At 33.1% G+C, this 22,896-nt stretch overlaps 2 protein-coding genes across 2 annotated transcripts in view; both read left to right on the plus strand.

The window, feature by feature from the left end:
* The window catches only part of LOC134704914 (receptor-type tyrosine-protein phosphatase kappa-like), a 45,592-nt gene extending 42,537 nt beyond the window's left edge, over positions 1-3,055 (plus strand). Inside the window, exons 24-26 of the mRNA XM_063563699.1 lie at positions 220-368; positions 1,587-1,722; positions 2,906-3,055. Of these exons, the coding sequence (XP_063419769.1) occupies positions 220-368; positions 1,587-1,722; positions 2,906-2,944 (324 nt within the window). The 3' untranslated portion in view covers positions 2,945-3,055. The remainder of the gene's footprint in view (positions 1-219; positions 369-1,586; positions 1,723-2,905) is intronic.
* Positions 3,056-17,000: 13,945 nt separating this feature from the next.
* Positions 17,001-22,896, plus strand: part of LOC134704925 (beta-2-glycoprotein 1-like) — a 74,025-nt gene continuing 68,129 nt past the window's right edge. The window contains exon 1 of the mRNA XM_063563709.1: positions 17,001-17,106. Within this exon, the coding sequence (XP_063419779.1) occupies positions 17,046-17,106 (61 nt within the window). The 5' untranslated portion in view covers positions 17,001-17,045. The remainder of the gene's footprint in view (positions 17,107-22,896) is intronic.

Raw genomic sequence — 22,896 nt, forward strand, 5'->3', positions numbered from 1 at the left:
AATTCATACAAACAAGTTTTTTGAATGCTCAAGTTAAAAGCAAAACGCCACTTTTGCTTTAAAACATTATACTCGAAAAGTCGAGATTACATTTCATGATACATTTAACACATTTTTTATATTTAGATCGCACATTTTTAGTAATCAAATAGGCATTTTTCTCGTACTTTATACAAACTTCGTCTTTGTATGGCACAATAGTGTTTTCTTTAATTTTAGGATGAAAGGTCGTTGGTGATGTATCAAGCAAAGTTTTGGGATGACAATGCTGTAGTTCCAGATTCAAAAGAGGATTTGTTTAATTTATTGTTTGAAGTGGAGAATAAATCTAATAACGCTGACGATAGTCCGATCCTTGTTCACTGTCTGTACGTCAAATTTTAATTATTGTAAAATACTGGTTATAAATTCAACCATTATCTTAATTCAGTTGCTAGTTATACACTAGTTATTGTTATAAAATTTGCGTATGAGGGAATACGTTTATATGATTGGTCGAGAGGACTTCCGGTATTGGCTCTTGATGTTGCTTATTTTTCAATAGACGACTATGACCAAACTACTTTTTGTAACAAATATAAACAAGATGGCGGCGAAGAATTATAAGAATTAAACGCCTTTGTAAAGGAATTTATTGGTGAATAAACTTGGCCAAGTCACTAACAAACATAAAATTACTGTAAGTGAATTGGTCAAGTTTATACACCAATAAATTCCGATAAAAAGGCGTTTAATCCTTCAATAACCAGGATAACACATTTAGACTAAAAGAGATAAATGGAAGTTAAAGATAAAATGACGCGGATGATATTACTGGTATATATTTTTTGGAGGTATATTTGCATACGGTTTCGATTAAAACACATGTAGCCCTATAAAACACATTTAACAGCTAAATTAGTCTTTAAATCTTTGTATCAGATTTCAAAATGTAGACATACACCATATGTGAAATATAACTTGATGGGCCTCACTTTGATCCAAATTCTCAAATCGGGAATAGGACAAAATCGAGAAATTTTCAGATCAGACAAATTGCCTAGTAGCTAAAGATATCAGTCCACGAAAGTTCTAAATGATAAATACTTCATCTGAATACAAAAAAAGTCCACCAGTTTAGGAACAAAACTACTTAGATTGATACACTGACTGTAAAAATCAAAATAGCGGTATATACATTTCTGCATCCGATTCGCACACATCTTAATATTTTAAAGCCTATGATGTATAGATACCTAGACTTCTGATGACCTGACTAGTGATGAGCTATAAGACTAGAGTAACAAGGAAATTGTATTTCAAAATATGTAAGTGAGTCAACGATCAAATTCATATGATCTGAACACTAGTGCAGAAAAGTACTTTGTGATGTACTATGATGGCATTATAATGTCGAAATAGGCTACATTAAGGAAGTAAAAAGCCTTAGTATAGATATGTAAGACAACACATTCGAAAATTTAAAAAAAAAGACTGCAACATTATTGATGTGTACCTACAATGTACTCTAAATGAGTGATGTAAATTTAACATTGAAAAATGTTAACTCAGTTTTAATTATTTTATTCTTTTTTAATATTCAAAAGAAATGGTTGTGACAAAAGTGGACTATACTGTGTTTTGTCAACAGTGCTAGAACGACTGAGAATAGAACAAGATATCGATATTCAGCACATCATTAAACAAGCAAGGAATAAAAGACCAGAGATTATCTTAAACTATGTAAGTAGGAATTATATTTATATAAATAAATTTATATTGTCAAAATGGTACTGAAAATACACTTATGTTTTAAATTTGAATATATTCTAGTTAAATAAAAAAAATATATTCACCACGCTACATGTGACGTTTTTTGACGAACAACAGTTACTGGTCCTATAAATGTGTGTCATTTTATTCATCTTTCTGTATCGAAGTAAATCAATTACATTTCTGTACTGCTTTTTTGAATTTTAAAATGTCATTAAACACACACATTTTTCTCACCAAGTGACCGTAGTTATATAGTATCAATGATAAATAAAACATATGCGTATGGAAATATTGAAAAATGGTATGATTTTAAATAATAAAACTGACCAAAAGATCAAATGAAATAGATTTAAGCAATAATAGGCAACCTAAAGTTCTTTTACAAAGAAAAAAACCCAACCCATACCATATAGACGCCTATCATGGCCCGACATTAAAAACCTGATAAAATTAATGGCCTGATTATAACTTAACTATTTTGCGAAAAACACATATAACGGACATGAATAAAAGACAGCTACTAAACTTCCAGCTCCTTACATTTGACAATCACACATAAAATATAGCGGGATTAAACATGACTAACGGTGCGTTACCCCAAACATGTGACAGTGGTGTAACAGAACATCATAAAGACAATTTTGACACAAAAAAAAATACAGATTTGTGTGAACTCACAGTTGTAGACAGTGGATCGAAGCGCAAACAACTAATAAAACATGTTTCAAAGACTAAAATAGCAATCAGTACACTTCAATCATTCAATGGAATTTAAAGTCAGAGAAATACAGGAAGTTTTGAAATGCCCCCCCCCCCCCAAAAAAAAAAAAGATCGACAGGTTGTAGTAACGTGAAAGTGCATATGTCACAACACAATAATATTTAGTTTGGTTTTGATTAACTGACGATTTTGATATGGTCATCTGCGACACAGGATTGATTTTGCGTACACATGTATACATATATTTGAAAAAAATGTGTTAATTTTTTTTATAATCAAATGATTACTTCTTTTTTTTTTTTACAAAAGATAGGTCTTACTTTAAAAAAAAAATCCACTACTTGTATAACAATGATGCAACGTATTAGACTGATCAGATAGTCATTTATATTGACCATTTATAATAATATATTTTCTTTAATTTTTCAGGAACAGTTCCGGTTTATTTACGATGCTGTATTTGATTAATTGAAACAGTTTGAACTGTATTCAAATTTCCAGTAACAATCGAACAATTCTTCAAAAGATAAAATCTTTCATTATGTATGCCTTTTACTTTAAACAAACTATATTCCATTCTAAGATTTATAATTCAACTGTTTTGCGCTTTTTATCAATATGTTATGTAAACATATAAACATTTACCATCTTATGTCACTTATAAAAGTATGCATACATAATAGACAATTAAGAAACTGTTGAGTACACTATTCCGAAATTAATGGTGTAGAGGACATTGTGTTCATTGTTGTGAAAAAAATTAAAAACCTTTGATACATCGTAACTATAACTTTTGATATGTACTTGATAGTAGAGGCGTTTGATTGCCATCATATGCTATAATTGAATTGAATATCTTTTACCTTTATGTTGATACTAACATTTTTCACGTGTATCTGGAGAGGTCTCTAATTTAATTGAGTTAATACACGGCTGGTAATCTACACACGCAGAACATTTGGATCTGCAATGAAAACCGTGAAAGAATTTTCCGGTTGTGCTTGAGTGGAGCAATTGTCACCGCTTCAAAGGGTATAGAGATTTCTAAATCGCAATTTTCTTATTCGACTGATCAAAATATTGAAAATCGGTATGCTATGCTGTGGTGAATACTTTAACGAAGAGATACATGTATCATTTACTGTTGTACGTGGAGTTGAACTCCTACAAAATCAGTTGCCCCACGAGAATTTGCCGAAAAAGTTATATTTAGATTTTGAAATGGGTCTATTAACAGACCTACAAGTTCAAATTTACTTCTTTTTTTCGGTCAATGGGTATGAATGTCGTTTTGGGCGGCGTGGAGGCTGTCCGGTGTTGATAGACATCTTATAAATATAAAAACCTCATATTTCCATTTTGTTATGCGTAAGGGGATCGGTTCTGATTGAGGACATCGTGAATGCGTGCGGGGACTTGGAATTATATCTTTATATATAAGCTATCAGTCGTTGAAAGTTGCCTTGATATGGTTAGATTGTTTATGAGAAGGTCCGGTAAGGACCAGTTTTGGCCTTAAATTTCAAGTTCATCTTTTGAAAAATTTTGACCACTTTTTAAACACTTAAGTGTATTTCATTTGGTTCAATTAGTTTATGTGAAAGATTTTAACTGATTTATTCATAAGAAACGATCCGATTTAAGCTCAAATATGAAAAACTAGCAAATATGCCGAAAAATTTCACTTTTCAGATGTTTTTTGTGAAAAATGAAAGTGGCCGCATCCGTGTTCATCCACAACCTTTATATATGTTATGTATTACCATAAAATACAACTTACATTTCAATATTAAGGAAAAACACGAATGCGGCCACTTTCGTTTTACACGGAAACCGTCAAAAATTTTGGAGATTTCAGTAATTTAGCATTACTTAATGGTGCTACTACCCGATATATTTGCATTGCATTGTCAAAAACAGCCCATATTTATGTAGCAGAAGCATGCTTCTATCCAATAAATTACTATAAGTTTACATTTTAACAATTTTGTAAAACTGCTATATTTTGGGGCCAAAAAGGGGTCTTACTGGACATAAATAAAAATTATGAGATAGAATTTTGAAATAACAATAAATCAAGTTTTCTTTTTATGAATAAAAGTCTAACCAATAAATTTCATCCAAATTCGTAGATTTGGACAAATAATTGGTATAGTTTACTACCACAATTTGATTTTAATTAATGTTGTAATTTTCATTGTTATATCAGTATTGTAAATCTAATCCTGAATTTTGTCTTTCCTATTTTTGGAATATTGTTTAAGAAATTCATGTGACGTCACTTTGTGCGTTGATGGTACGGCTAACTGAGTACCTCGGCTGTGAATTTTTATGTGCTGGTTTAGGTTGTTTTATGTATCCGTTTTTATTGTATAGTTAGTCACCACTTCGATTTTATCATGTATATCTACATGTATCACTTTTCAGATGTTTTTTGTGAAAAATGAAAGTGGCCGCATCCGTGTTCATCCACAACCTTTATATATGTTATGTATTATCATAAAATACAACTTACATTTCAATATTAAGGATAAACACGAGTGCGGCCACTTTCGTTTTACACGGAAACCGTCAAAAATTTTATAAAACCGCACTGGTTGCAAAATTATGAATTATTCGAAGAAAAAAAAAGTTCTTATTCCAGGCAGAAAACCAAGCCGTATTAGGCACAACTTTTTGGAGCTTTTGTCTCTCAATGTACTTGTCTTGGCTTTCGAACTTTTTTCATCTGAGCGTCACTGGTAAGCCTTGTGTGGACGAAAGACGCGTCTGACGTATATTTTTTTTTAACCTGGTACCTTTTGTTAGCTATAATTGACGTGTTTCTCTTGTCATATATGTTCTCTCATTTATTTGTATTGTAGTCCTGTCATGTAATGTTGTCTTAAAATGATATATTTACCATTGCCCTAGAAGCAGGAGGTTTGGCGTGCCTCAAATCCGGGGTTCATCCCACCATTTTTTTCTTAAAATTTCCTGTGTCAACTGTGTGTGTTAAAGTTTAATGTTAACTTGTGTTCCTGTTGTGTCGTAATTTTCCTCTTATATTTGATGTGTTTTCCTCAGTTTTAATTTGTAGTCCGAATTTGTTTTCTTAGTCAATTTATGAATTTCGAACAGAGGTTTACTACTGTTGCCTTTATTGGAAACATATTTGCAATTTATTGGTTAGACTGTTTATTCATATACAGAAAACTTTGTGATGTATTGTATAAATCAAAATATTCAAACAAATATCAAAATTTGTGTTTCAGCAATCCATTTTTTTTAAAATACGCAATATAAGGGGAGTAAACTCTTGTGGTAAAAAATATATACTGGGCTGATAGGCTGATAGGAAATTTTTCAACTTTTATTTGTAGCTAGAAACAAATCGTTGACATATTTTTTCCTTTTATTGTTCGTAAACATATCTCCCCACAATGTATTTCAAAATTCTATTTCATTAATTTTGTTTATGCACACAAATGTTTTTTTTTCATAAACAATCTGACCACATTAAGGCAACTCAAAGACTCATAGTTTGGAAATAATATTATGAGTGCATGTCCCCTCACGCATTCACGATGTCCTCAAGCAAAACCGATCCCCTCACGCATGACATAATAAAAATATGAGGTTTTAAGATTTATTAAGATGTCGATCAACACGGGACAGCGTACAAGCTGCCTAAATCGACATTCATACCCATTAACCGAATAAAAATAAATTTGAACTGTATGGTCTGTAATTATAACCATTTCAAAATTTAAATGTCACTTTTTTAGGCAAAATTTCGTACGGTAACTGATTTTGTAGGAGTTCAACTCCACGTACAACAGTAAATGATACATGTATATCTTCGTTAAGGTATTCACCAAAGCATAGCATTCTCCGATTTCAATATTTTGATCAGTCGAATAAGAAAATTGCGATTTAGAAATGTCTATACCCTTTGAAGCGTTGACAATTGCTCCACTCAAGCACAACCGGAAAATCCTCTCACGGTTTTCATTGCAGAACCAAATGTTCTGCGTGTATAGATTACCAGCCGTGTAATATTTACATTTCAAACATAATAGTAAAAACTGGAAATAAAAATATTTGTTGTGAAAGTGCGATGCCATTTGCAATTCAGCCTTTATTAAACTTGAATATTTAAGATTTTTCTCGCGGCATGCTGCATATCGTCAGTGGGAAAGGATTTCATACTGTGATTTATTCACTAAATTGTTTAGGTTTTTTTTTTTTTTTATTGTTTTGAGCATCATCAATGTCTGTATCTATAATTTAAACCAATATTAAAATGTTCCTTTTGATTTTTTTGTATATTTTTTTTAATGCATGGCACAAATTCATGTCAACTTGTACTGTTTACGGTTCTATTGTATAAACTCTTTTATCAGCAACTGATATGATAGTTATCAAAGGTACCAGGATTATACTTTAGTACGCCAGACGCGTTTTTCGTCTACATAAGACTCATCAGTGACGCGCATATCGAAATATTAATAAGCCAAACAAGTACAAAGTTGAAGATCATTGAGGATCCAAAATTCCAAAAAATTGTGCCAAATACGGCTACGGTAATCTATGCCTGGAATCAGAAAACCCTTAGTTTTTTCGAAAGTTTTGGATGACATGGCTTATCATTAGATTAAGTATTTGGACCTTGCTTTCTGAAACTACAAACAGTCTTAAATACAGTACAATAACTGTCGTTTATTTTGTGTGTTAATGTTATCTTAAATACCGTTACTATTGAGGTAAGATCTTTTTCTGTGCTTTTTGAATTGTATGTTCTTAAGTTTTTTGTATAGATAATTGTTATTTATTTAATGTGGTTTTATTTGTTGCCACTTATAAAGTCATTATAGAGCTTATTATTTTTTTCAATTCTGGTTTTATTGTACAAATGTTGTTTTTTGTACGTTTTGTTAATCATAAGTAACTGCTCGATATAAACTATTCTTTTATAATACTTTATTTTAACTTGAATTGATACATTTGATCTTAATATTTGATTTTTGAACCAATAAAAAAATGCAACTGGATCCCTCCAGAACTGATATGGATTGAAAAAAAAGGTTCATCCTTTCAATGCTATATGACAAAAGGCTTGCCCAGAAAGCATATATCATAACAAATTTATGATTCAACTCCAGCAAATAACAACCTTCCGGTTTATATCATCTTGTAAGAAGGTTTTTAAAAAGATGTAGGAGATATAAGATGTTTCTTTTTAAAGAGAGGCGGAAAATAACATGGATATCTGATTCAAACCCATAAATCGAATACAGGCTGACAACGCGGTGACAAAAAACTACAAACACAACAAATGAAAACTAAACTCTGAAAAACTCAAACCCCGCTAAAATACCGGGTGTAATATCAAATGCTCTGGTTTCTTCGTCGTAAGGGATAAAATATTTGCATGTAGTTAAAAGGCACGATGCAAAAAAAATTCTAATCTATTTCTATTGATTCACAAAAAAAAAAAAATTCTTGTTGTGGAGGTGGTCCTTAGAATACAAATAATCAGCTGGTAAATGTATCTACTTTCCGTCTTGTTGGGAGAGACGGTAAACATTGGTTTACTTTCACTGAGTAATACATATTAATTTGAGCGGAGTTTTAGATTGCGTCCCTCCTATAATGTCTACTAAAAAGATTGTTCTTTTATCGTATTGTTCGTTAATATTCTAAATAATCAGTTGTCTACATTTTTTCTTTAACTTTTTTACTTTTTCGGCATTTAATTGACAAGTACTGTCAGTATGAGTTTGAGAGGTCTACAATAAAGGCAACAATAGTATACCGATGTTCAAAATTCATAAATCGATAGAGAAAAAACAAATCCGGGTTACAAACTAAAACTGAGGGAAACATCAAATATAACAGGACTACTACACAACAGAGATATGTAACACACACAGAAACGAACTTTAATGTACAATTGCCTTATGAAGATGAAGTTGTTAAAACAATTTAGATCTGATTATGACTGTCTTTACATAATAAAAAATAACACAATTATATCGCACATTTAAATGACGTATAAATAACTACCCCTTTTTCAACATTATCGATTGAGAATTCACCAACTGTATCAACTTTGCATCATTTCTAAATAGTACAATAGAAAAAGGAAAAAGAAGGAAATGTGATATTTACAATTATCATATACTTAGACTAAATAACATATAAATTTTACCGTATGATAATAGCATTAAATTGACGTAAATTTCATATTTTTTTCGAATTGGTGCTTAGCGGGCTGATATGAAAAGTTTATCACATGCTTCGATTGTTATCACATGCCTTTCCGTAACGTTATCACATGGCATTCCGTTGATACTCGGCCAATTCCGGAAAATACACTTCAATGCTACGTTTTCCGTGAAAAACATTACAAAGTGGTGTACACAGCAAGTATAATGGAAAGTATATCGTGTCAAATAATAAAAATAATAAAAAACAAACAAATTTTTAAAAAAATGCTTTAAATTTTTTTCTGAAACATAATTTAGAAAGTTTTTAAAAAAAAATTACTTTTCGAAGCAATGTTCATAATTATGTATATTGTTGAATTATTTTAATTGTCGATTCGTTTATATCAAACTGTTGTTTTTTTTTCTCTCTGTTGAGGCATATGATAGAAAAAATTCATATTTGAATGTATCAAATTTTAAGTCCCACGTCCGTGAACGTTTTTACGCTTTAAACTTCGTGAACCAAGTAAAAGGACCAATACATTAATCTGTTAATTTTCTTAACTGTTTAAGCATATGATAAAAAGATCATAACATGTCAGTTTTCATATCGCATGTATTATCAGCCCTCGGACAATATCAGCCCTCGAGCCATGCGGCTCTTGGGCTGATATTAAACCTAGGGCTGATAATACATGCGATATGAAAAATGCCATGTAATAATCTGATATTATCGCTATTTTGTGCATTTTTCTTTTGATCTTTTTTGTGATAATTTTCATATCATGCTTCTCGCTTGAGATGGAAAAATTATCACTAGAATCTAAGGAGGCCACGTGGCGTTGCTAATGAAATTGACATGAAATTGACAACGTCGTCATAGGTAAAATAGCGATAAATAGATTATCATTGGTCATCTCAACTCGATTGCTTTTCTCACTTTCGCTGTACCAGCTCAAACGAGAAAATCAATCTCGTTGAGATAATCGACGATAATTATAACTATCTAACATAGTTCAAATGAAGAGGATGTAAGCAATTGTAGGTCTTCGACAATTAAAAAACTTAATGCTATATACTAGTAGTTGGCTATATAAGTCCCCGACATAGCAAAAGGTTAAACTACTAGTATTTGAACGAGAAAACGTATTTATCATAAAATAGTTTGCGGAATGAGACTACTATAAATCAAGGGCAACCAGTGAACTACAGGCTACTGAATTGGTACAAGTACATAGAGAATGTTGCATAGCTAAACATGTTAGTGTGCGCTCAGTCATCATTTAACCTTGGACAGTGGTGTAATAGCACCATATTATAAAAAAAAAACTGTATTATTGCGATGTCGTAGTTAGTCGTAGCTGGTTACGAATTGTTAAAGAGTTTCTGTTTGCAAATAAGTTTAAGACAAAAGCGACCACTTAAACTTTACCTTTTCTAACATTGAAAAGTATTAAACATATATTCAAAATTACAAGGTCATAGTTTGTGAATGTTTTTTAAAACTGAGAACTACTGATTTTCAGGAATTCCTTCTGTTACAGGCTAATGTCATTATACAAGATTATACCGAGCGTTTTTGAAGTGTTTTTTTTTTTTTTGGGGGGGGGGGGGGGGGGTCATTTGCTTTTTGTTGTCAAAATTTTTGTTTTTATTTGCTTTAATTTTTGATAAGCATATTAATCATAATGAGAGTTCTTATGAATACATGAAATATGTGCATTACATAGACCCGTAATTAAAAATATGAAACAACTCAATATGTTCATTAAAATCTTTAAGTAATTCTGTCAATATATATATATATTTTATTTAGAAAACTACCCCTTTACATCGGGAGCAGCAGTCATCAGGGTAGAAGTGATGGTGCGTCTATACTATATTATTTACAATTATATACATTATAGTTAATGGTTTCATTATAAAATGTCTTTGAAACAATAACATACATGGCACATTAATAAGACAAAAATAGAGATTTCTAAAATTACATAATCATAATAAAAAAAAAGACAATTTATAGAATGTTAAAATATACATGTAATTTAAAACACTCATAGACAAATATGACCATGCAGCATGTATAAAGCATAAAAACTAAGATCAATCAATATAAAATAGAACATACGAGTAAGTAACTCAAAGGTTAATTTGGTTCAACCATAGTTTGACGTAATCTAAATAATTCTCAGAGATACATTCTTCCATAAACATCATAAAATGAACCAATTTCATCGTTAAAAGCATAACCAATATCGCCAACTAAAAATAATACTTGTGCACGTGGCGACAGTTCCAGAAAACTTACATTTCTATTATTAAAAGAGGCAAATAAGGTGAAATACAAAAATACGGTTATTTTGTATACGTCAATCCATATGTTCAATGGTAAACAGGGTCAGTGGGTCAACTGGTGATAAATAAAAAAAGAACTAAATGTACATATCAGATTTGTTTTGATCTGAAAGCCTCAAATAAAATTGAGAAAGAAAATGGGGAATGTGTCAAAGCGACAACAGCCCGACCATAATCTAGCAGACAACAGCCGAAGACCACCAATGGGTCTTCAATGTAGCGAGAAACTCCCACACACGTAGGTGTTCTTCAGCTGGCCCCTTAAAAATATGTATACTATCTTACGGTGTTTATATATCTCAATTGTACGATTTGCTCGGGTATGTAACAATGTATTAGATTTTGACAAAAGAAATTTATGCATTAGTGAAAATTTATTAAACCAGGATTTTCAATATCACAAACTAGTCAAACCATTTACTAAATTTTTTCATCGGTATAAGGACATCATTCGTAAATAAAGCTCAATATGCAGATAGGCAATATGCAGGTGAAGGGCAGGGTTGAGATGTCATAAACATGTTTGACCCCGCCGCAATTTTGCCTGTCCCAAGTCTGGAGCCTCTGGCCTTTGTTTGTCTTGTATTTTTTTTTTAATTTTAGTTTCTTGTGTACAATTTGGAGTTAAGTATGGTGTTCATTATCACTGAACTAGTATATATTTGTTTAGGGGCCAGCTGAAAGACGCCTACGGGTGCGGGAATTTTTCGCTACAATGAAGACCTGTTATAGTGACCGTCTGCTGTTTTTCTATGGTCGGGTTGTTGTCTCTTTGACACATTCCCCATTTCCATTCTCAATTTTAGTATGTAGTGATAATGAACGTCATACTAATTTAAACTCCGAATTATACACAAGAAACTAAAATTAAAAATGACGGGTTATCAGGTCATAGACGAACAGAGATATTTTCCTCAATTATTGTGCTGTTTATCTACTCGCAATCTTTATTCGTCAAATTGAACCATATACACGAATCTTATGCTGAAATCGACAACCTTACGGGCCCCTCACTTGTAGCAAATCATTCTTATGCTTCTAAGTTGCCTTGGTTTACTTTGTATTCTTTCAGTTTAAAAGTCTCAAACAAAATTGAACATTTTTTTTTAAATTTAAAACAATTTATTTGTATTACAACCAGAAAGTGACACAAATCAAACAAATTAAATAAAGCTTTAAATATTAAAGTAATTATCAAAAGGTAATATTTGTTTCTATGATTTTCCAAAAAAAGGAGGAGGCGCATGCGTCAGGAAGGTGGAGGAGGCGCATGCGTCAAGTCTAGATCAGCTGTTCTGAGCTCCGAGAAAAAATTATCGAATTCGTTGTTTAATAGATATTTTTTCAAAATTTGAATTGAACAGAACATTTAGAAGTATTTCATCTATTGATTTCATAGCTCAGTCTTACAAAAAAATACATTTTGACTATTTGTAAAATATCAAAGTGTCCTCAAAATTTACCGCCGAAATTGTCACATGATTTGTTGTTTATAATTGTGTTTTTCATTGACTTCCGGTGTAAACAAAAACAGTCCACAGACTGACCCATCATCATTTTTTGACACCTTGCACTGAAATTTCATAGTTGCACACTAACATTACTCATCATTCCATCATCATTTTTTGACACCTTGCACTGAAATGTCATAGTTGCACACTAACATTGCTCATCATTCCATCATCCGAGCCCTAGGTCAGCAATAGGGACAGAAAATAACTATTCACCATAACACTACATAGCCCAAGTCCTGAGCACCGGTCCAGGTCCATCACATACCGGTAAGTCACTTGTATAACACCATGAACATGTTGACAATTGTTTATTACTTTGTTATCATAGCTACTATATTTATAGAAGAGAAACACCCAAATGTAGTTGAAAATGAGAAAATAGCAAAAGCTAACGAGTATTCAATTTTGACCAACGGCATTAACAGTGACACTGCTATGACGCATATGAATACAGTCACCTGTGTAGTTGTTGAGAACCTTCATAATCAGTTTCATTGTAGTTTATCATTCATGTTTGAAATAACATCTAATCTTAAATACCTCTATAACATGCATGTTTGTCTTAGTATTCAGAACACCATATACAAGATGGCAAAGCAAGATCCTAGATGGACAAAATTAAAACCATCTAAAATGCTCTTATTTTTCCTTTTACTCATGATCATGAAGTCTAATGATATCCAGACAAATCCTGGCCCTAGTAATGACAGCACAAAATATTTGTGTGGTACTTGTGATCAGTCAGTAAACTGGGACCACAAAGGCATTGTATGTGAGACATGTGATCAGTGGTTTCATATAAATTGCCAAGGTATCCACTCAAAAAGTTACGAAGATCTAAATGACAGCATGATAAGCTGGCACTGCATTATCTGTGACAAACCTAACTACAGCACGGTACTTTTTGACTTACATAGTATTGATTCACCGAATCCATTTGCAAGTCTTTATATTGGAGACATCAATCACTCAAATCCTCCATCAAGTCCAGATTATCAGAATCAAAACATCAAGCCTCTTCATGCATCTACACCAATACGTAAAAAAAACTCGGGTGTCATCCTTTAATAAGCCTTTGAGAGTACTCATTATTAACTTTCAGTCAATTAAAAACAAGCAACACCTAGTAAATAACATCATTGACAGCACAAAGCCTGACATAATATTTGGCACAGAAACTTGGCTAAACCCCAAAATAAAAGATGTAGAAATATTCCCTGACAATTATAAATTGTACAGAAATGACAGAAAGAAAACAGAAACAGACAAAGAAGGGGGTGGTGTTCTTATAGCTATAAAGAAAGAACTTATTAGCTCTGAGGTATATGAACTTGCACCCCAGACAAAACAGAAATGATCTGGGCAAAAGTAGACATTGTTGGCTCGAAAACATTGTACTTAAGCTCTTTCTATAATCCAAGAACATCTGACGAAACTAGTCTCAAAAATTTTGACTTGATGATAAGAAAAGCCACACAAATAAAAAATTCTACGCTTATTATAGGGGGAGACTTTAATCTCCCAGGTTGGGATTGGAATAACAGATCATTAAAACCAAACACTACTTACCCACACCTTCATTACTTCTTTGGCAACTCACTTGACGACACATGTCTCACACACATTGTTGATGTCCCTACACGTAAAGACAATATTCTTGATCTGATAATTACAAACTTACCAAACCAAGTACAGCGTGTTGAAGTTATCCCTGGCCTATCTGATCATGATATTGTGTTCGCAGAATTTGCAATAGCTTCATCAAAACTTAAACAAAAGCCAAGAATAATTCCATTATACAAAAAAGCAAACTGGAGCACAATTAAACAAGAAATTAACACCTTATATAAACATCTCTGTGAAAATCAGCAACATCTTTGTGTAAATGAAATGTGGAACTGTTTTAAAACAACAATAACAAAAGCAGTGAAAGATCACATCCCACATAAAACAGCAAAAACAAAGGATGGTCATCCATGGGTCACAATGGAAACAAAAAGGCTCATTAGAAAAAGAGATAGACTTTATAACAAATCAAAAAAATCTGGGAATGCATCACTTGCTAAAAAATACAAAGAAGTTAAACACCAGGTGCAGAAAAGTATACGAAAATCATACTGGGAATACATTGAAAGCATCATATTACCACCACAAGATGAGACAAATTTTGGCACTATGAAAAAATTTTGGACCTACATTAAACATAAACAAACTGATTATAGTGGAATTACTGAAATCAAACAAGATGGCAAACTTCTGACTGATCCACTACAAAAAGCTGGGGCACTTAACGCACAATTCCAGTCTGTATTTACACCAGCATCTAATATTTCTCATACAGAATTTGTCAAACAGTGTAACATGCCACAGAATACTTCTTTTCCACCCATATCAATTAATAATAAAAACAGAAGGTATACAAAAACTCTTACATAACTTAAATCCAAACAAAGCAGCAGGACCAGATGAAATTAAACCAAGATTTTTAAAAGAACTTTCACATGAAATTGCACCCATACTCACTATTATCTTTGAGAAGTCAATCAAAACAGGCGTTGTTCCAGATGACTGGAAAACTGCCCATGTCTCTCCTGTATACAAAAAGGGCCAAAAATATAACCCTGAAAACTACCGTCCTATATCACTTACATGTATTTGTTGCAAACTTTTAGAACACATCGTATTAAAACACATCATGAAACATGCAGATAATCACAACATTTTATATCCCCTACAGCATGGATTTCGCAGAGGTCGATCCTGCGAAACACAACTATTAGAATTTATAGACGATGTCTCACTAAACATGGAAAATGGTAAACAAACAGATATTTTGGTCATGGATTTTTCTAAAGCATTCGATAAAGTTTCACATTCTTTTTTAACTAATAAGCTTCATCATTACGGGATACAGGGGGAATTAAATTACTGGATACAAAATTTTCTTAGCAATCGCAAACAGGCAGTAGTTCTAGAGGGGGGAAAATCTGAGTATGTTGCATGGGATGTGCATATTAACAACATATGCAAGAAAGCTAATAGCACACTAGGCTTTCTAAGGAGGAACCTGAACATAAGTTCAACATCCATTAAAGAGCAAGCATATAAGTCCCTAGTAAGACCATCACTAGAGTATGCTTGCTCTGTTTGGGATCCATACTTACAACAAGACATAGATAGCATTGAAAAAGTTCAAAGGAGGGCTGCGCGTTTTGTTACCAACAAATACAGAAACACCTCAAGCGTTGGTAACATGTTACAACATCTTGAATGGAGCAGTCTCTCTGACAGAAGAAAAGACTCCAGATTGGTAATGCTCTATAAAATTGAACACGAAAAGGTTGCAATCCCTAAACAAAATAAATTAATTCCACAAAAAAGACAAACAAGACATTCTAATTCGAACAGCTTCCAAATTCCATCCTGCAAAACACAGTACAGAAAAGAGTCATATTTTCCAAGAACTATCACCGACTGGAACAAACTACCGGATAACATTGTAAATTGCACTTCAGTAGACTCTTTCAAATCTTCAATTTCAAAGCATCAATATTAACTCAATTACAACATCTTACTTTATTATACAAAACATTTTATATTTTTATTTTTTCCTATTTTTTTTTAAAATTGTACATTTTTTCAATCTATGTCTTGTTGTAAGTTTCCTCCTGTGACATAATCTTCAATTTGTAGAAGGCGGTCACTATATGGTAGAATAGAATAGAATAGTATATGCCATATACCTGCAAAGTATCAATATTCAAATTAAAATATGAATCTTATAGATTCAATTCATATAAATAGACAATACAGTCTACATGTATAATAAACGCAATCCGATTGAACCAAAGACCCTGTAACATCGCTTTGCTTGAAATAATATTAGAGCACTCTGTTCTGATAAGTAATACACCAGCCTTTGTAATTCTTTCATTCGAGTGTTTGAAGTGTGTATCAAAGTACAAAATCAGAGGAGCCAATAGACTAAAGGAGATCCTCTAAATTAATGTTGGTTCACTGAACATAGAAAATAATAGTACAATTTTCAGGTTAAAGGTTTTGGTTAAAAAGTTTGATCAATGTAGTTTATGAACAAGTTGAAGTCCAATCTACTTGAAACGTTGTACACATATTCCCTATGATTTTTCTAATTTGATTATCAAATTAGATTTTGTACCCAAATTTCACGATCCACTGAACATAGAAAATGATAGTGCGAGTGGGGCATCCGTGTACTATGGACACATTCTTGTTCTAAATTGAATTACATCGAATATAAAGATTGGATATTGAAAACAAATGTATATATCTATATATTGCCTTGAAAGCCGAAGCTTAAACGAAAAAAATGTTTGTCATGTTTTCACATGAAATATATAACGTTTTACCGGAAATCAGATTATGAAGGGAAGTCCTGTGAGTTTGTATATCATTCTGATTTAATCAATTGATAAAGAAGTGTAGCACATTGGGTGGAAATAACAAAATAAACGGAATGATAGTGTAATAATGGATTCGGTATACCTCGTGACACTCTTTTTGTATATTAGATGTCAGACTAATGCTGAAGGTATGTATAACCAGATATATGAACCGTTTGAATTTTGTAAAAGCAAAACAAATACCCCATTTTATCTTCCTCGTTAATTTCCAACGAACAATGTAATATCAAGTACTAATTGTTTTAACATGAATAAATTGACGAAACAAACAAACCGATTTTACCAAAGTGTAAAGACCATTTTAATTCCCTGTTGTTATTACATTCGAATAAATAAAATGGTCGTTTGATAAATCTTATTCAAATTTATTTGCTGCAACTCATATAAATATAAAAATAGAAGATGTGGCTTGATTGCCAATGATACAACTATCCACAAAAGACCAAAATGACATAGACATTAACAACTGTATGTCACCGTACGGTCTTCAACAATGATCAAAGCCCATACTGCATAGTCAGCTATAAAAGGCCCCGATAGGACAATGTAAAACAATTCAAAGGAAAAAACTAACGGCCTTAGTAATGTAAATGTATGAACGAAAAACAAAAATGTAACATATTAACAAACGACAACCACTGAATTACATGCTCCTGACTTGGGACAAGCACATACATGAATGTGGCGGGGTTAAACATGTTAGCGGGATCCCAACCCCCCCCCCCCTTAACCTGGGACAGTGGTTTAACAGCACAACATAAGAACGAACTATAAAAATCAGTTAAAAAAGGCTCATCAGATGGACAAAAATACAACTGGACGTGGCCGGGTACTTATACATCCCGACACAAAAAGACACAATGAACAGATCTGAGAGTACTCGCAGTTATCTGACAGCTAGTTCAAAGCCACTTACAACTAATAAAAAAAAATCATGCATCTAAGACTAAACTATCAATCCGAACACACCCAACATCCAATGGATTTAGTAGAAAGACGTCATAAACAGCAAGGGAAAACATGACCTTGTGCAATGCCAAGTTACAGGTATCGATAGATTGTAAATCCATGAATAGGTATATGTATTAATCCTGCAATTTGATGTCCTGCTATACAGAAACAGCACTACTGATATCGCTATGCTGTATCTGTATACTGTAACATTATACTTACATAGTACATTACGTACTTTGATTTACGTTTGTTGAGTGACTTCCCTTTGGTATCAGTCTGATATGGTTTATGTAAACCCCATACTATAGTATATTATTCGTATCATTATTCGTGTTGAATATAAATGAACACACTCCTTCTTTGTCATTCTTATTATCGCCATATATATACGGCCCCAGAAAATATTACATGGTGCCAGATAAATACGGGAAATGGATCTTAACGGAGTGCCACAGCCTCAGATGAACTTGGATTCAACAAATCTAGTTGATACTTGGAAAAATTTCAAACAACACGTGGGACTTATCCTCGATGGACCGCTCGCCGAAAAAGACGAGGAGGTAAAAAAATACTTATCTTCTATTGTGGGTTGGTGAAAAAGGAAGAGATATTTATATCACATGGCAATTAAGTGAAGACGATGCAAAGAAACTTCCTGTCCATTTTGACAAGTTTCTTACATATGTTCAACCAAAGCAGAACTCTTTACTTGCAAGGTGTAAATTTAGACATGAAACACAAAGAAGTGACATTGTTCAGCAGTTTATTTCTCGACTGAAGCTCATTGCTAAAGACTGTAATTTTTAGGACACTGACGAGATGATCAGAGACAGTCTTATTTTCGGGACAAGTTCGCCTAAAGTGAAGGAGAAACTTTTAAACGAAGATGACACACTGACATTGGAAAAAGCTATTCAGATCGCGCAGGCATTTGAGTATAGTCAAGGACAACTAAAGGAGATGAAAAATTTAGAACATTCTACAATCGTACACGAATTAAATCTTCCGAGACACTCGCAGTATAACAGTGCCCCCTCTAGGAAGAACCACAAGACGTCTGACCGACCTAGGACGGGTCTAGTCAACCAAGATCGTGTTAAAGTCGAACCCCATCGTTATTCTTCACAGCAAGGATGTGGAAGTTGTGGGAGAAGACACTCCAAACACGAAGAATGTCCCGCGAAGGGAAAGAAGTGCAACAGTTGCCAAAAGTGGAATCGTTTTGCCCAAGTATTACAGATCTCTCGCGAAAAATACATGAATCTTAACGATGATAAATTAGAGGTTGGGGTCATTGAGGTTACTTATTTTGGTCATGTTATAACCTCGTCTGGTATGACAGCAGATCCTCACAAGGTCCAGGCTATCTCGGATATGCCACCCCCTTCTAACAAAGCTGAAGTCCAGACTATATTGGGTATGGTCAATTATCTTTCAAAATTTGCGCCCATTTTAGCGGAAATCACTAGCCCAATGCGAGCCATATTGAATGAAGATGTTGAATTTACATGGGACGAACCTCAAATCGCGGCATTTCAAAAGGTCAAGGAGATTTTGACGAGGTCACCCCGTCCGTTTTTTTCTTATTATGACCCGACCAAAGACTTAACTTTACAAGTTGTCGCATCCAAATACGGTCTAGGCGCAGTCTTACTGCAAGACGACAAACCGGAAGATTACGCTTCAAAATCCTTAACAACATCAGAAATAAATTACGCACAGATAGAAAAAGAAATGTACGCAATTGTTTTTGAGTGCACCAGATTTAACCAATACATTTATGGCCGTAGTATCAGGGTTGAAACGGATCATAAACCGCTAGTTTCAATAATGAAGAAACCATTATTAGACGCCCCGGAAGATTGTAACGCATGATTTTACGGTTACAGCGTTATGAACTCGATGTTTTACATTTGCCCGGAAAATGTATCCCCGTGGCTGATACCCTGTCGCGCAAATTTCTATCGGACACTTACCCTGGTCTGTCTGTTTCGAGGCACAAGTTCACATGTTTTTTCTCAGTCTACCGATAAGTGATAGTAGGATAGAGGACATCGAAAAGGCCATCGAAAAGGCCACGTTGTCAGACCCCTGTTTGATACTTTAAAATCTGTTATTCTTGAAGGTAGGCCACAATGTCGTAGTGAATGCCCAGCACATTTTAGAATTTTGGAACCATAGAGATGAACTTTCTGTGTATAGTGGTATTATTTTTAAGGGACACACATTTGTTATTCCAACTAGTTTGAGGGCCCTCATGTTAGACAAAATTCCTACTGGGCAGATGGGAGTAGAGAAATGTATTCGCAGAGCTCGTGATGCTCTCTTTTGTCCTATAATGTCATTGGATATCTCGGACATGGTGTTAAAGTGTTCAGTTTGTTTAGAATGTAGAAATTCTAATGCTAAAAACCATTAGAATCGCACAGAATTCCTCAATATCCTTGGTAAGTTGTAGCAACTGATCTTTTTTATTGGAATAATGCCGATTACATTGTAATAGTTGATTATTATAGTCTCTATTTAGAAGTCCATAAACTTCATGGTACTACAAGTACAACTGTTATTAATAAGTTGAAGGGTACATTTTCTAGACTTGGTATCCCTGAGACCGTTGTTTCTGACAATGGTCCTCAGTATTCGTCCCAAGAGTTTAGTGAGTTTGCGAAAAAAATGTGATTTTAAACATGTTACATCCAGTCCTTATTACCCTCAATATAATGGGTTGGCAGAGAAAACGGTACAAACTGTAAAAAATATGTTAAATAAATGTAAAAAGGATGGCAAAGACCCATATGTAGCTCTCTTGGAGTATCGCACAACTCCTTTGGATATCAGATATACCCCTTCACAGTTACTGATGTGCAGAAAACTCAGATCAGTTCTACCTGTCACTCTAGAAAACACCTATTTATAACGAAGTTCAGAATAAACTTGATTGTAAAAAGTCTTATAATAATAAAATGTTATTACAAGGGCTCAAAACCATGGAAATCTTTAAATTCTGGAGATTCTTTCAGAATAAGGGGAAGTAATGGACTCTGGAAACCTGCTATTATCTCTAGTCAATATCCTGCTAGTAGGTCTTACATTGTAGAAAGTCAAGATGGTGGTATTTATAGACGAAATAGACGTCATAAAATAGGAACCAGAGAGGAAGATAACTGTACCCCTTACTACTGTTGAAAATGACACAATTGTACCCCTGTTCGTTACGAACCGCACTTGTAAGCCAACTCACCCTTAATTAGCCGAACCTACTTCGAACATAAATAACTCGCCCCAAATTACGAGCGATACAGAAACTATAGAAACCCAACAATTTCCTTCTGATGGTTTATACGTTACAAGATTGGGACGTATAGTAAAGCATAAAATCATTGAATCAATGTTACTTCCTGTATATGCTTATATTTTTTTCTAATTTATATATGGTGTATACATGCATTTTGAGTCTTTTTATGCTTGTGTAATGAACTTTATTATTCTAGGACAATTATTAAACACTGACTTTATATTGGAACATTAATTTGAATTTGTCTATTGTATTTGTATAGCTTGTGCATTTTTTTAATTTGTGTTGAGAAGGGAGATGTAACATTATTCTTATATAGTACTTTACGTACTTTGATTTACGTTTGTTGAGTTACTTCCCTTTTATATCAGTCTGATATGATTTATGTAAACCCATATATAATTTGTATCATTATTCGTGTGGAATACAAATGAACACGCTGCTTCTTTGTCATTTTTAATATCGCCATATATATACGGCCCCAGAGAATATTACATATACTATACAGATATCGCTTTAAAGCTCCGCCCACTGCTGGACTGAGTATTGTTTGAACCTGTGTGACCTCATAATGTGTATTCCAGTTGCATTCTAATGACGATGACAATTGTCGATTTCAAAACTTGAATGTGTATGATTGTGTTACAAAATCAACCATGTCAATTTCAGCATGCATGTTTAGTGAATGCAAAGTCTGAAGCGTAGGACAACTCGTACACTTCTGTTTCAAAGTTGACAATGTTTTGTTATTCATTTTTACTGTTGAAATTAGTTGTTATGTTAAAATAGATAATTATTCACCTTGAGCGATGTATTATTGTTGACCATTCAATATTCTTTTTTGCGAACCCGTCATCGGCGTAATGTGTGATTTTGATATTACTACGCGGGCCTCAAGGGATTACAAATCGAAAATAAATGCTAAATATGTTAGTTTCTGTGTCTTTCAAAACACAAAAAATATACAGAATTAATTGCAGGGTACAGACAATAACTGACATTTAAAGACACTAAACAGTTATTGTCTATATAGTATACTAGCAATATTTAGTTAGCTTAAATTAACTGATAACAAAATCAATAATTATACCAATAAAAACAATATTCTATGATCTTATTACAGTGTTGAAAGGTAACCTTTTAGAATAAGTTTATTTAAACCGGGCACGGTTAACAACATTTCCGTAAAAATGAGGATGTGCTATCGTATTAAGGCTATTTTGATTATGAGAAAGGTAATAATGCTAGATATACTAACTGGAGGTGTGATGAAATGATTAAAGTACCCAATATAGCCGTGACAACATTTATGAATGTTAATAAGAATCCACTTTACCACTGAAATTCACTCAAGGGACTTTATTTGAAATAAATCTAATATCAACATCAATTAACTTCCTTTCCTACATTAAGGTATTTCAGTATTACACCAGAAACTCTACACAAAACTTTGCGACAAAAGCGATGGTTTTTCTTTCCCCTTTAATAGTTAATTTTCCCTTTTTGAACAGGGATTTCCCTATGATACTTCCAACTTTGTTTATATTTCCCAACTTGTTCAATAAGCTCGTGACTTAATGACGTTTTGGATTATAATGAGCGAAATCTAAGTATTACTAAAAAATATTAAGTTAAAGATTTCGTTGCAACAAATTGCATAAAAACCTTC

This window comes from Mytilus trossulus, chromosome 1, assembly GCF_036588685.1.
Source record: "Mytilus trossulus isolate FHL-02 chromosome 1, PNRI_Mtr1.1.1.hap1, whole genome shotgun sequence".
In the NCBI taxonomy this organism is placed as follows: Eukaryota; Metazoa; Mollusca; class Bivalvia; order Mytilida; family Mytilidae; genus Mytilus; species Mytilus trossulus.